This window comes from Lasiodiplodia theobromae (genome assembly GCF_012971845.1).
Source record: "Lasiodiplodia theobromae strain AM2As chromosome Unknown scaffold_30, whole genome shotgun sequence".
In the NCBI taxonomy this organism is placed as follows: Eukaryota; Fungi; Ascomycota; class Dothideomycetes; order Botryosphaeriales; family Botryosphaeriaceae; genus Lasiodiplodia; species Lasiodiplodia theobromae.
Genome location: NW_023336506.1, coordinates 230,358 through 245,260, shown reverse-complemented (window position 1 = coordinate 245,260; position 14,903 = coordinate 230,358). Strand labels below are relative to the sequence as shown.

The 14,903-nt window shown below is 55.8% G+C and overlaps 4 protein-coding genes across 4 annotated transcripts; 2 read left to right on the top strand and 2 right to left on the bottom strand.

Annotated features, from left to right (window-relative positions):
* Positions 1 to 438: 438 nt before the first annotated feature.
* LTHEOB_9131 (P-loop containing nucleoside triphosphate hydrolase) lies at positions 439 to 3,588 on the bottom strand (the record flags this gene model as incomplete). The annotated part of the gene is made up of 1 exon (XM_035518686.1): positions 439 to 3,588. The coding sequence occupies one exon, from the start codon at positions 3,586 to 3,588 to the stop codon at positions 439 to 441; it is 3,150 nt and encodes a 1,049-aa protein (XP_035369161.1).
* A 2,859-nt stretch (positions 3,589 to 6,447) lies between these two features.
* Positions 6,448 to 7,117, top strand: LTHEOB_9130 (uncharacterized protein; the record flags this gene model as incomplete). The annotated part of the gene is made up of 2 exons (XM_035518685.1): positions 6,448 to 6,717; positions 6,818 to 7,117. The coding sequence occupies 2 exons, from the start codon at positions 6,448 to 6,450 to the stop codon at positions 7,115 to 7,117; spliced, it is 570 nt and encodes a 189-aa protein (XP_035369160.1).
* A 1,751-nt stretch (positions 7,118 to 8,868) lies between these two features.
* Positions 8,869 to 9,425, top strand: LTHEOB_9129 (Mitochondrial carrier protein; the record flags this gene model as incomplete). Its single annotated transcript, XM_035518683.1, has 3 exons — positions 8,869 to 8,920; positions 9,165 to 9,277; positions 9,333 to 9,425. 3 exons carry the CDS (start codon positions 8,869 to 8,871, stop codon positions 9,423 to 9,425), a joined length of 258 nt encoding a protein of 85 aa, XP_035369159.1.
* Positions 9,426 to 9,982: 557 nt separating this feature from the next.
* LTHEOB_9128 (Heterokaryon incompatibility protein) lies at positions 9,983 to 13,798 on the bottom strand (the record flags this gene model as incomplete). The annotated part of the gene is made up of 5 exons (XM_035518682.1): positions 9,983 to 11,904; positions 11,951 to 12,041; positions 12,102 to 12,136; positions 12,188 to 12,619; positions 12,859 to 13,798. 5 exons carry the CDS (start codon positions 13,796 to 13,798, stop codon positions 9,983 to 9,985), a joined length of 3,420 nt encoding a protein of 1,139 aa, XP_035369158.1.
* Positions 13,799 to 14,903: the final 1,105 nt, after the last annotated feature.

Here is a 14,903-nt window from a genome sequence, read left to right as displayed (position 1 = left end):
GATTGCCATGGACTGAGCGCAGGGCAGATGTGGAGCCTTCAAGCTTGGGCATGTTCGAACAACCGTCTCGCTTAGAGAAAATATCTCACACGATGTATGCAGCATTTACCCGGAGTACTCGCATAGATATGGAAGTACTCCGCGATAGGTGGTCGGCGGTGAGATTCGCAGCCACCGGACAATGCTCACAAAATTATTCCGAACGGTGATTGTAGTCCGAACCTTACACCATAGACCATGTGCGCAATGTCAGTCGAATTGTGCGAGCGAGATTGATTGAAATTGAACATGGCCCCACCTTTCTACTTGGCTGGAGCTTACTAAGACGAGTCATCACTTAGGTTCCAGCGCCGATGCTTGATACTCCAACGCTATACAATGGGGAATCATAAATACAAACGAACCGGAAGGTCCTGCTAAACAAAATGGTAAAAGCATTCAAGACCGCAAAAACAGCTTCAACTTCTGGATCTTACTCTTCTTTGGCTTCATCTGCGGGTTGTCCCGTCGCGACTGCTCCAAAGCGGTCACAATCTTCTCCGCAAGCGCTTGGCTTGCCTTTCCGACTACCTTCTCTAAAATCTCCTCTGCAGACCTGCCTCGCACTGTGACAAACGGGTCCGCTCTATGCGCCAGAAAGAGCTGCGCCAGGCGGCCGAGTCGGATGCGCTCCTCGTCGTTGAGGTTAGACTGCTCTTCGATGCCAGTTGACATATTGGAGAGCAGGAGGTACCAGGGTGTCTTGAAGCTGGTCCCGCCACTGGTTGAATTCGGGTCGGCATCGTGATCGAGTAGCAAGCTAACGAACTTAGTATCGATGCGATCATCCTTCACGGCCATAGCGAGCAAATTATTTGCCTCGCCGCGCTCTCCCTCGCGCAGCGCATTCTCAACGTACGAGTAGAAGCCGGCCAGGAAGGCAAAGTCAAAGAAGGTTGAGGAACCAGTGCGCTGCGGGCAGGCATTGGTCCAATGCGGGGCGCAGACGAGTGGAACGCAGGATTGAATACGTTTGCGCCACTGTTCGTGCTGTGGGTTCTTCGGACCAACGAGGTTGGCAGCAGCTCGGTCAAGTTGAGTGAGAATGGCGAGGTTTTCCTTCATGTCCTCTGCTTCGACGGCCTTAGAGAAATTGAGACACTGTGTGGCGAGGTGCTGAAATCCCTCAAAAGGTGGTGCCAGCGACGGAGGGGTCTTCTTTAGGCTGCGGAGGTATCCAGTACAGAGCGCTAGCTTGATTTCGTACTCCGATTCTGCCGAGCCGCATCGAATAGACTCCCGTGTAGCCTTACTCTCAAGGAAGTCCTTCACGGACCGGTGTATGTACTGAACAGTGGACCAAGCACCGTTTTGGTCAAAAGATGGCGCATCCAGCATGTTGCCACAAAGGCCATGCAACTTCTGCCGCGTTTGACCAGCTATGGCGTCCAGTTCCGCGGGTGTCAAGGGTCTGAAGTCGTCTTCCAAGGCTTTGTCGGGTCCCTCATTGGCATAGTGTATGGATAGCAGAGACATTGGAGCTTCAGCTGTTTGGATCAACCGAAATATTCGAGAGGATTGCTCAAAGCTTTCTTCCTTGATCCGGGACCAAGTCATGTCAAACAGCTCATCTAGTCCTGGTGGGTATTTTTGAAGACGCTCTTGCAACTGATTGGCGTCGTCGCTCTCCTGGAGACTCTCAAACAAAGATGCCGTGACGATTTGAACCCACAAAAAGCTGCCGTTTGCCTTTTCAGCAATTGAGTGGATGAGTTGATCAATCTTAGCCGGCTCCTTGATCTGCAGCCTGTGGAACAACTTGTTTCCTGAGAGCTGTTCCTTGGCGTACATTTCAATGTCGGTTTCTGTCAGTCGCTCCAACGAGAGTGAGGGTTGGCCTCGAAACGCCGTTTCGAATACGTCCAACGGCCGGCTCGAAGCGCACATCTTGACGTGCGAACCGTTCTTGCAGCATTCCAACAGGAATTCAACCAGAGTTCCAGGGTCTCCATCGTATTCATCCAGGCCGTCGATCATGATGAAATACTTTCTGGATTCGTCCGATACCAGGATTTTGAAAGCGTTTTCCAGCTCTGGCACGGTCCACTGGCGGTGATCAGGACCGAATAAAGTGCTATATGCCCACCTGGTTGGAAAAAGTGTGGGTATGAGAGCATGACGCTCCTCAACAGCCTGGTATAGCAGCGCGCGCAACAGGCCTTCCTTGGACATCTGCATGATTTCTCCGGAATTCCAGAAGAAGAACCCCATGATGACCAACTCCGAGTCGCCACGCCACGTCTGAAGATAACTTTTCAGACGTTCGTCATCATGGAGAAGCTTCATTAGTGTGGATTTACCAGCCCCGGGCTTTCCCTTAATCCAATAGAGGGGGTCGTTTCCTTCGAGCCAATTCCGGTAATTGTCCCAATCCGGAGACCGGTCGTTTTTGTCCGAGAACCTCCGGTGAAGGAGGGTGCTCCACCAGCCTCTCTTCGGATTCCCGCCGTCCGTGGTGGTTAGGCCTTGGTCCACAGATTCCTTTGCTGATGCCATGTGCGAATCATGTTGCGCAAGAGGCTTGGCTCTGAGTGGTGCAGAGAATTCTGTCTGACCACGATCGACACCGTTTGTGTTTTTGACATGATCAGTTCCCACAAACACCCATTCGAAAGTCTCCTTGTGCGCTTTGGAGATTTCTCGATATCGGCTTCTCATATCGTGAAATCTCAGCGTTTGCACAATTTGTCTCTCAAAAATCTCGTCTCTCTGCTTTCCTGCAGTTTCTGCAAGCAAGGATGAGAAAGAAGTGGGGTCTTGCTTGCTTTCAGTCCGGACGAAGATCTCGAGAACCTCCCTCTGGAAGTGATGCTTTTCTGACATCTCGTCCTGTTGCTTCTTCAACGAGTCCAGCTTTGCTGGGTCCTGAAGCTGGCCGCTCTGGTCCTTGCTGAGTTCATCGATGCGTTCCTTAATACGCAACTCGTCCTTCTCTATGCGAGCAACAAGGTCGTCGAGGAGCTTCTGGTAGGTGATGTTGTGAAAGTGCACAAACTCCCGCAGTGAGCCCAGCATGATCTGCCCTAGCATATCCTGGGATTGCTTGAGGTTTTTGGTGTGTGCATTTACATCCTCGTCGTTCCAGATGGTGAGTAGAGCATGGCGAAATGTCGGCCATGTTGTCCCCGTGTCTTTGGACTTGGACTTCAAATCGGACAGTGCGCCCAGAAGCTCCTGGGCACGACTATTGCAATCGCTGGACAAATTGGAGAGATGCTCCTCGATCTCGATCAAATTCTCTTGGTGCAGCCGCTCCCGTTGATCCTCGGGCGTCTCGACGGGCTTGTCTGCGGGCTTTGAATGCTTCAATCGCTGCTTCACCCGCTGGTGTCTACTTTCCACCTCCTCCTTTTCGCGGTAGCGAGTGACAGTGAATTTGATTCCATCGTTGAGACGCACGAGACTCTTGGTGACGGTGTCCAGCACGGAGTATGTAATCAGCGGGTCTTTGCGGTAGGATTCGTCAGGCGTGTCGATCAGAGCGTTGGCAAAGTTGATGAACTGGACGACGTTGGAAGCGAGGCCGAGGGCAGTAAGCGGGTCAGCCATGCTGACGACGGGGCGTGTAGACTGCGGAAAGTGCGTGAGATGCGGGACTGGACGAGCATGGAGGCGCTTTTGAGCGCCATCCTAGCCCAACGAGGCTACGTCGAGAGCGAAGGCGCCTGCGTACAGACGAGCTGAATGAAGAGGCTGGAGCGGCGCAGCGAGAGGGCTCCCCTGTCACTTCATCACGCTAGGCGCTTAAGGCTGCTGCGTCATTGTGCTCCCCACAACCTGCTGAAGCACAGCGAAGGCGGAGCAACACGCACTAGCCGGGCGATATTTTGAGTCGCTGGGCGGCTTGCTGCAGACATGTCGGCAGGCTGTGTCGTAGGCGGGCGCGTAGATGGATTGGTGTGACCAAGCTGCAGAACAAGGCGGGGGCTTAGCGCCTGGCGAACCACGGGTCGTCTGACGAGAGCATGCAGCAGTCGGCGGCCTTGGCACGACGCACACTACCGCGAGCGCCAAAAAAGGTCGCGAGGCTCTCTACAGGCGGGGAAGTTTGGTGTTGATGTTTTCAGAGCCAGGCAGTGAACCGCGTGGTGATCCGCCTGGTTCCTGCTCTCCATGTCTAAGATTAGAAGCTCGCTGCATCCGGCTTAGCGCGCGTCATCTCGCTCCCCAGCGACACCGGAGCCTCCCGCGAAGGCGAGATGGAGATGAGCGTTCCCCGCCACGGGGCAATAATATTGTATTGTCATTTCACCAACCGCTCTAGCCGATGCTTGGGCGAACATATCCGCCCATCTGAGCCCATCTCGCAACTGGCCGACCGTCGCGACGCCGGACGCCCATTGTTCCATTCGCATTGTTGGGATACTGGAGCCTTAACGGTAAGGCTGAGACACATGGAGATGGTCCGGCGGAGCGCGTGGCCTGCCCGAAATTTCGCCAGCAACTCGACAGGCCGTGCCGATCACCGCCTCCCGATGACGAGGTGCCGCGAAGGCGCAGCTCGACCGTGCTGAACCTCATCAGGCATTCGCCATCATGGGCCTCGCAGATCGCCGGCGTCGCGAACAACAGCTCATGCTCGATGACGATGGCTGTCTCCTGATACCTGGACGGCCAAGAGCCGCGAGCCTGCCCGCCACTGCCATCACCCAAACAGTCTATGCGCTCGTGAAACTCGTTTGGAGTGAGGTTGATGGTCCGTCCAGTCTCGATTGATACCGCAAAAGCAAGAGCCGCCTGCTGCCCTACAAGTCTTCTGCTGGACGGGTCCCTTGTCTCTCCCGCAGCCGGCTTCGCCTACCGGAGTCCGCATTATGCACGCGTCCACAACATTGGGTCTGAAACAAAAGCCCGCACATATCAGACACCGTCTGCGGAACAGAGTTTCAAGACACCATGGGCTGGGGATTTAGCAGTCTGCAGGCGTAAGGACGAGTGCCATCGGACCACCAACGGGTGATCCGAGCTGTGCGGCACAACGAATCCAGGTCCGGCGGGAGAGAGAGAGACTCCAGGCGGCTGTCGCAATCGCCAAGCTGACAGGTCACCCCAAGAGGCAAACCGGCGCCAGGCGAGCGGTGTCGGGGTTCCTGATTCACCACATCATGCGGATCACGTACACCACCAGTGATTGCTCGAGCAGGCGCTGGTGGCTGGCCCCCTTGACGGCCGCCTCGAGCCAGCGCGAGATTGGCACGGCAGCTGCGAGCGTGGGGAAATAGGCGCAGGCCCGCTTACGTCAACGCATCCGCGCTTCGGGCGCTGTCGGACAAAAAGGACAGCAGCCGCTTGCTGAGCTGCGCACCAATGCACAGCGGCTGTTGGCATGCAACACAGCGGTCAAGGAGGCTGCTGTACGATACTTGTGTGCGTGCAGGCGGGCGGAAGGGTTGAGCTAAAGGGTCAGCAGGGCCGCTGGGCGGAAGTGCGGAAGCCCACGCCAGGCCAGGGCAGCGTGCCAACGAAGCATGGCTGCCACAGACGGTGGAGCTTCGGGACTCGGGGGCTGCCCAAGAGGGACGAGGGCTGCTTGCATGCGCGAGCTTCTGGAACGGCGGGCTGATCAGATGGGCACCCCTCCCAGCGGGCTGGCGCGCAGCAGGACGGGGCTGGCGAACGAGGTGCAAAGGAGCGGTCTGCGCTACACCGTGACGGCCATCGAGTCCGTTGACGGTCGCTGAGCGCCAACTCGATCCGAGGGGCTGTGCCGGTGCGGAGATGATTGGCCGGCGACCCCAGCCCTGCATTAGGCGCACCAGAAGGGCATGGCCGAGCCCACTACGGGTTCCTGGGGTCTGCTCTGGAATATTGCTCGATCCGCGGGCGCTGGTTCCTGGGCGACGGCGGCCGCGACGGCGGCGCAGCGCAGGACGGCGGCTCGAGACTCGCAGCGGGCGTGCGTGGGAGCGGTACAGGCGCTGGCGGGCGTGGCGCAGGGAGCCTCGAGAGCGGGAGACAAGGGCGGGCTGGGAGGCTGCGAAACACACGGACAGCGCGGCAGTCTTCGCCACCGACCTGGCCCGCGCGCGCACTACGCCTGTTTTGCTCTGGGCCACTTCGGCCAGCCGCCGCGCATTTCACTCGCCGCCTCCCACACCCAGTCGCCCCCCTCACCCCCTCGTCCATCGACAGCCGCTTCTTGTGTACACCAGCCTTCTCCACCAACGCTTGTTCGCTCCCAAAAGCTTTTCACCACCCCCCTCTCCGCCTTCGATTCTCAGCATTGCTTTCGCCGCGCACGCCACTTCCGCCGCATCCCTTTGTTTCGCCTTTGTTGTGATCTCGACCGTCGGGTGACCCAGACCGTGACCAAGGCCAGCCCTCGAACCACGCCGCTCTCTCCACCACAACCACGCATTATATCAGCACCCCGCGCACGCCGCCCAGCACCACCATCGACAGCTCACCATGTCTACCTCCAACTTCTACTATGGCGCCCCCCACCACAACATCCACATGAACCACTCGCAGCAGCACCACCCCGGCGGCCGCCCCCGGAGACAACCTCGCTCGCAGGCTGCCCACAACCACAAGCAGTTCCGCAACGTGAGGACTCCCAAGGAGGTTGTTGAGGCCCCCGCCATCACCGCCTTCCGCCGGGACTTCGAGGCTGCTCGCTCTTTCGACCTCGAGGACGACGAGATCTTCTGCCCTTTCCACCTGCTTACCGACGACGATGTAAGTGCTTATGCGTGCTAGCCGAGGGCTGTGCGTTGCGGCGCTGTCGCCGCGCGATGGAATTTTGATGAATTTTGATGGCTAATGTGCTGCCGCACAGCTGCAATCCATCCACTCTTCCGGATCGGACCGATCGTCGCTGTCGAGCGGGTCTCCCGAATCGTCCCCGCTGCAGCACCAGCTCCAGCCCACCCCCAGCTTCGTCCTCTCGTCCGCCTCCAGCTCCTTCACTCCCGCCAGCTTCCAGCCCTCTCAGACGAAGCTCCACCAGCCTCTGGCGCAGCGCACCCGCAATGCGATCCCCATTGTTGACCCCAGCACGCGCAACGTCGCCAGCCCCCCGCCCTCTGTCTCGCCCGCGAGGCAGATGCAGCAGCAGTTCATGCCGCGCCGCTGGTGAACGGGCTCGCCGGCATTGAGTGCCGGGCGCGACTATCGGATCGCATTGCAGCGTGCTGCGTTGTCGAGGCTGGTGGGTGTTCTCCCTTCTCTTCCGGATCTCTATTGCTATAATACCCGCCGCTCCCGGAGGATCCGTTTATAATTCTGCTACTACGTTCTCTTTGTACAAAGGTCGACGACGATTTCTCCTAGGGATACCCACTACATCCTGGACGACGGCGTTGCAATGTGGCGAAAAAACGACAAAACGTTTCATTTCGATAGATCGCGCGTCTGGCATTGTCATGTTGGCTTGAGCGTTCTCACGGCATTTCATCGTCATGGCTTGGGTTGCGTACATCGGTGTTTTTCGGCTTTTTTCATCAAGAAAAATCATAAAGAGGTGTTATTTCGGACTGGGCGGGCTGATGTCTGAATTATCTGCCGCGCAGAGTAGGACACATTTCCTATGTTAGCGGGACCTCATGGCGGTCGGATTTTGGCGGTAGTCACGGTGTTGTCTTGCAACGGGTTGGGTCTTGCTGGTATACCACGGCGAAAGTCCTTGTTTTTGATGCACAAGAAATCTAGCGGCGGTGTCGGTTGGGAATGTCGTTTTAGCTCTTTTCTCACTTTTTTCTATCATCAGCCTTTGCAAGGCAGAGGAACAAAGCGCATTGTCTTTCGTCCAACCGGCCCGCTCCGGGTCTTCTGTTCTTTGGTTCGTCTTCTTCAACGGATACACAGTTCAAAGACGCATGTACGCTGGGACGAATCATGGCTTCTCTCTTCTTCTTCTTCTTCTTCTGCATTAGCTTTTCTCATATCTTCTCACCGGCTGGCGTGGGATTGGATTACTTTTCCATACGTTATTGCGGTCTCCGTCGTTCCTTTGTATACAGGGCGACCAGTGCAACAGCCCTTGCTATTACTTTAGAGACCGAATGCATCTCTATCGGATCCAACTTAGCCAACACTAGTTCAGAGTGACACCAGTCCATCCTATCGTGCATGGTTGAGTCTCCAAGCAGGCGCGCTGGCAGCCTGTGACCTTCTGCCGCCTCGCCCTTCGTCCTGCGCTCCCGCTGACCTTCCAATGTTTGCGGGGTCAAACATTCCCTAAGTTTTGTGATGCAGGCAAGGCCCTTGCAGGTGCCGCTGCTGCCCTGTCGCGTGAACACCTTGGTATGGGGTCTTGCAGCTGACTGCCAGGTGACAACAATTCTTTGTCAGAGCTGAAAGCGAGGTGGAGATGGCTACAAGCGACAGATTGACGGCTCGCAAGCTTGAGAAATGCGCAACGTAATGACGACGGTGCACAGACCAGGGCGATGACGACATGAATGCGAATGATGGAAAGCTCCCTCAGACACACCGAACCCATTCCCCATACAAGAGCTGTACCACCTGCCTCCTACATCAAATCAACCTTCCTCTCACTCCACATCGCCAATTCCCACAACTGCCATCCAGGTACGTCTTTGACCGCGTGCGAGAGCTGCAATCAGCGTGTCAGCTCTCAGCTCAATGCTGAGATGGAGCTCCCCCTCTTCCCCGCCTCCCCACTGTTCTTTCACTCCGGCATCTTCAATGCGTCCCCTCCATCGCCTCTTTCAATAAAACTTACGTGTCAGTGCTCATCATTCACAGAGCCCAGTCGTCACTTCCGATACCACTCCACCAAACCGAACAATAAAGACATACGCAGCCATGTCCGCCATCAGGAATCTCGCCCGCGTCTCACGCACCCCCATCTTTGCTGCCCAACGCATGGGTTTCCAAACATCGACGCCGAGATTTGCCGGCAAAGAGACGAAGCTGCGTAAGACACCCCTTTGAAGGCAAGGTTTGGTTCTTGTGCGAAGGCGTCGATAGACGGAAGCCGCATTCTCCACAATGGCTTGGAACCCTAACAGAGCTCAACTAGCTCCGTGGTTTGCCAGACTCTTCGGATACTTTAGCCGGGAGATGTGGCTGTTGAATTTCGAGATCTGCGTTCTGCTCATAAAGCGCTAGGCTGAACAGTAGTTTAGCAAAGAGCCGTGCTAACTCTTGTGCCAACACAGATGACGAGGGCCGTCACCAGGAGGTTGAAGAGCACAAGCAGGACCTGTTGAAGAAGTCGAAGGAGGGAAAGGGTCACTGGAAGGACGAGCTGGCCTCTGACAGCGAGTCGATTGTAAGTTCATACCTTTCTGTCTCGGCACTCTTAACTAATAGCGGTATTCTTCCAGATCAAGGCAGACCGCGGTGAGATCGAGGCCTCGCAAGAGACCATTGAAAAGCTGCAAAAGGAGACCGAGAAGCTGGCCCAGAAGAAGAAATGAGTTGCACGACGAGTCCAGACGAGTGGGACTTTCTCCTTGGCGCATATGAGGCTCATGCCATTATTCTTGGGAAAAGCGCGAAGGCTTGACTGCCAGTATTTTAATGCTTATTTCGCATGAAGGACTAGAACAAAATAAGCTCCTGGATACATGATAGCCAATCGCCTCGCGCAGCTCAATGCTCTCATTGTGACTGAGGTCCGCACGGGCACACCACACAGTCGTAGGATGTCCCGTGTAGAGTGGAATGTCTGGGTTGGTGAACGACAATACCTGAGGTACATTGAATGTTTTGTGCCATTGACATCACATGTAACTCCATCAAGGGGTAAAGTATATCATTTCTAATGCATGCATAAGCATAAAAGCTAAAGAAAACATCCGCCAAGCAAGCCGCACCTACCAACCCCTACGCAACCCAGGTTATTTTATCCTTTTGTTGTTGCCTTACTGGGTATCTACCGTCCCTGCGAATCCATTTTTCCAAAGCCGACGTAATCATTTCAGTAAAATACCTGCCGTTAACTCCCATTCCGCGGTTGCTAGCTGGAGGCAAGCTAATACTGGCCACCCCAGTAACCGCCTGGCGGCGGCGGCGGTTGCTGTTGCTGCCCCCAGTGACCTTGTTGGCCGTACTGATCCGGAGGTGGACCGCCATAACCCCCATGAGGCGGGGGAGGCTGTTGGCCGTAAGGTGCCATCGGCGGGCCACCGTCTTGCCAGCCCTGCTGGTACTGGCTCGGGAAGGCGTACGGATCCGCGGGGTTATTCTGTGGCGGACCCGGTGGCAACGGCGCGTCCTGCTGGTACTGATAGCCGTGTGGACCAGGCGATTGAGCGTAGTGCTCTCCGTAGGGGTGAAAGTTCGTCTGGGATTGCGGAGGGCCAGGACTGTATGACTGTGGCGGTGAATCGACTTCACGCTTGCCACCACTGCCACCCAGGAAGCTACTAAGCGGATTGCTTCCACCAGTCAACTTGCCTATATTTCCGAGCAGACCTCCAACGCCACCGCTGGAACTTCCTCCTCCAGAACCTCCAAGGTTCGCGAGACCTGCCAAGTTGCCAAAGCTCGACGCCCCACCGCCACTGCCACTGCTAGTGTGAGCGGCGTAGCCCCCGTGACCACCATGGCCATGGCCACCGTGTCCGTGTCCGTGTCCGCCCTGCTCACCGGAATGGTTCTTGCCAGCGCGAACGGACTCAGAGCTAAGGATGTTGTTGAGACCATGGCCCCGATCGGAACGAGAATGCACCCACTTCTCGACGACGGAGAACATGTTACGATGCAGCTCGCAGTGACGATCGCGCAAGGCAGGGTGATGGAATACACGCACAACGTCGTTGAGGACCTCATCGACTGGCACATTCGGGTGGTCCATGGCGTAAATAACACGCGGAGCAACGTACTGCAGAATGGCTGAAGCGATCTGGCCAGCGGGCTCGTTGAGGATGTTGGAAAAGTGATCCTTGGACAAAAGGGAGTGAGTCGGATCAGTGCAGTGAGGGTCCGTCCAAGGTTCGTACTGGTGCTTGCCGCTGGCATCGATGACGGCAGAAGAACCGGTCTTGAGTTGCTTCGAAGCAGCAGCAATGATGGGCTGAACGAATGGAGCAAGCAGAGCGAAGACAAACATGGTCACACGCTCTGAAATCTTCTCGACGAGAGACTCAAGGCCTGGGATCTTGGAAATAACGCTGCTGATAGCACGGACAACCTTGTCGCGGAATTCCAGGATAGGATAGATCTTGGGCACCATGGACTGAGGATCGAAGTCGGGGCTCATACCCGGAATGCCAGGGCCAGGGGGGCCTCCAACAGAGCCAGGAGGAGCAGCGAATGTAGGGTCGGCGCGAGAGCTGCCATAACCGGCGCCGCTCATGCGGGCATTTTCTGCGGCCTGGGCGTCTGATGAAGCCTTCAGCTCGGCAGCCTCTTTGCAAAGCGAACCAGTGCCGGGGATCTTGCTCAGAAGGCTGGTCAAAGCCTCGACATCACCACCAGCACTTCCACCGCTAGAGCGCTTCCCCGAAGTTCCAGAGGCATTCCCGAGCTGGAGATTCAGCTCGTCGATCTCCGAGGTATCGACGTTGGACTGGGTAAAATGATCTGTAGCCTCACCCAGGACGGAGTGCAGGAAATCGACGCCGCCGAAAGTACCAGTGACGAGCGGGAAGACATGCTTTCCATGGAGGTTCATTTGAGTGGCAGTGCCAGTGTGAGGGAAGACATTGTGAAAGCCCAGCTCGCGCAGAGCGAGCTCGGTGTAGTTAGTGTGAGCACCAAAATCCTCGATGCAATGGAGACCTTGGCCAAGGCAGCGGAGGGCTTCGCAGAGGTCCTCCTCACGTCCCTTGCTACCACCAGCGCCGTGGGTGTACATGCGGCCATAGTGGATGGCACGCTTGAAACTGTGCCTGATGTAACCGGCGCTCGTTGCCCAGCCACCGCGCTCATTAGCGATGTAGTTTTTCATGCCTACAACGGTCAGAAAGGAGAATGCAAGTTATAGCGCCAAGCTCACCAGTCTGAGGATCGATGTCAAGTTCTTCCTGCGACACAGGCCCGCGCAAGCGCGAATCGTACTGCCGGGCATCTTGGTTGTCTGCGTAGTCCTGTTGGAAGGCACATCAGTCACGGGGGCCGGCTGCGCGGCGGCATTATTCCCTGCTTACCTTGGGGTTATCAATGTGCTCCTCCGGACGATAGACTGCGCACGATTAGCGTTAGAGTCGGGAGAGTGCACAGGCAGATGGCTCACCTCCGAGGCGCTCGTGCGTGACCTCGAATTCCTTTGTGGCGTAGCCGAAGGACATGAAGGCGAGAATCCACACGAGAATGCGGATCGTGTCTGCCTGGACGCCTTTGAGGGTGCCGACGTCGACAGCCTGCGAATAGTCGCGCAGCCAGTTGCCGAAGTAGACGCGCTTGATCATCATGGAAGACCACTTGTGGCCCTTGAGGCAGGCAACAGTCTTGAGCATGTCCTCGATGTCGCCATGGCGCCAGTTCTTGCCCTCAATGGTGGAGATGCTCGCGATGTTGCCGGCGCCAAAGGCCGCGGCGGGGGCGGGGCAGAGCACCAGCAGCGCGACGGCGAGCAGGAAGAGCAGCTTGAAGGACGGCATGGTGGCGGTGGTGAACTCGCCCAGCGGCAGCGGGCAAGGAGAATATATGCTGACGGAAACCGAGGCTGGTGGGTGGGAAGTGTCAGCAGAGCAGCGTGCCGAATCCCCGAGAGCGAATGATGTCAAATGGATGCGGTGGCGGGGCAACTGGGCAGGAGCGCCCAAGCGCCCAACACGGGCCATGGGCCCTTTTTCGTCCTGAAGTTGTCAGCCCCTCCACCTATCACACGCCCCAACCGCCGTAACTTACAGATTATCTTCCCTTGCATAGCCACAGCCCCAGCCACATGCCGCGAATGCGCACGCCTTGCTACCGCTGCCTCTGCATCCTTCATCAAAAGAGACAGTCCTCGATCGTAGTAAAACCTGGCCATCTCCTCTTGATCCGTCGCCCACTCGGCGTTTAGAATCCGGTGCAGCTCCTCCAGGATCCTTTCCTTGATGTTGGGCCGAGATACTTCCCCCCTCTTTCTAGAAACTGACACAAACTCGATCCGACTTCTCAGAAGCTCCACCCGGACTTGTGCAACATCATCAGCCGCATCGCTGATGTCGTAGTCCCATTCCTGGCTATCCTTGTGCGTTTGGGCATATTTCATGAGAAACACTGCCTGTCTTTGTTCCGCAATCATCCCCTTCAGCTTCCGGTTCTCCTTCTTCAAATCATTCATCTTTCGATCCGCAGCCGAGACCGACTTGGCCACAGCCTGCTTGACCTCTTCTTTTAGCCTTTTTCTCTCGTCGATCCATCTCACTTTCGTTGCATGCCAAGACCTTGTTTCCACCTCCAAGGCGTTCAGGATCTTCTCTTGGCAGCGTACTAATTCCTCTGCCATCTGGACCAAGTGCGGCTGCTTCTCCATGTCGATTTGCTCGAACACATTATCTGTGCACATTGCAATCTCGTTCTGGAGTGCGTTGAAGGCCCTTGTAGATAAGTGGTCGAGTTCATGGTCGCACTGGTATCTGGTTTTATTTAGAAGGCGCGCGCGCTGTTCGTGCAGGTAGAAGTCGGCTTCCTTGGGGCTTTGGGTATTTTTGAACTTCTTGTGCTCGAACTTCAGCGAGCCGGTCTCCGGCTCACTCTTACCGGGGCCAACTCTCTCTCCAGCATCCATATCATCTTCCTGCTCGTCTTCGGGCTGGTCCGAGTCATCACTCCAGTCAAGTGTGCTTTCAGCATGACTGAGCGGCGGTGCCGACTTGGCGCGTGGCGGGCTCCTTGGATAGCTACTGGGAGACATTTCTCCGCCTTCATGTAGGCTATCCTCAATTTGGTCGGCACTGATGCTTCTGCAAAGATTCGACTTGGGACGACTTCGAAGGTGGGCCTTTCTTTCCTGTCGGCGCTCCTTTGTTATACGTTCAATTTCATTCTGCCTTCTCTCGAGTTGAATCAGAGTCCAGTTTGGCCTGTTTTTGTCCCACGGTTCGCAGGATTCGGATTGATCCTCGTTGGAGTCTCCACCAGATCCTTGGGGGTCAGTGTAGTAGCCGACGTTGATTACTTTCTCGCCATATTCAGCCCCTCTTTCAACCATTCTACCTCGCCCTTCGTCCGTGTCTTGTTCTGGTATCTGCCTCCCCGTTTCTCTACCGGCTTTATCGAGGTTGGGGCATTTTCCTGAGCCTTCGGAAGCCGCCATGATCCAAGAACGAGAGAAAACACCAAGCGCTGGCTAATTTTGCGTGACTGACAGTTCCACGGAACGCCTGTGAAGTATAGGATGGGAAGGTGGTGGTGCAGGCTAACAGGTCATGGGGTCCCGCCCTGAGGAACGCGAACGAGGAATGAATTTCGGGTGCAGCTAGTCGTTTTCGTCCAACCAATCTTGCAGCACTTGTGTGGGTGACTCAGGTATCTCCCAGATCACAGCTTTACGGTGAACAAAGGGCCATACTGAAAGCGTCAACATCCTGTACACGACGTCGGTGCACCTTCATGGCCATGCGGCCTCGAACAAAGGTTTCCTCAACAAAGCAGCGCTGACTGACCAGCCCAACCCGGAGACGACTTATAACACGGCGATGGACTCGGTGCAAGAGAGACTGTTAGCTTTTACAGGGCACTATTATAGACACCAGCAGACAGTGTATGGCCGAAACGGAATGGGGTTGTGAGAAGTTTAGGTTAAAGTGTTTTTGAATATGTATTCGCTTTTGAAAAAACACCTCTCTGCCTAGGTCAACACTTCAGTAAACTACTGTACGCCCGAACTACAAAACTCTCACTATATTAAAGTGTTTGCAAATATAAGCGAAAAGAATACAAATTCTATTCAAATTCTATTCATCAGTCTCAGTCTAGGGGCCAAAGCATTGAAAATGAAAATTGAAACCAAATCAAAC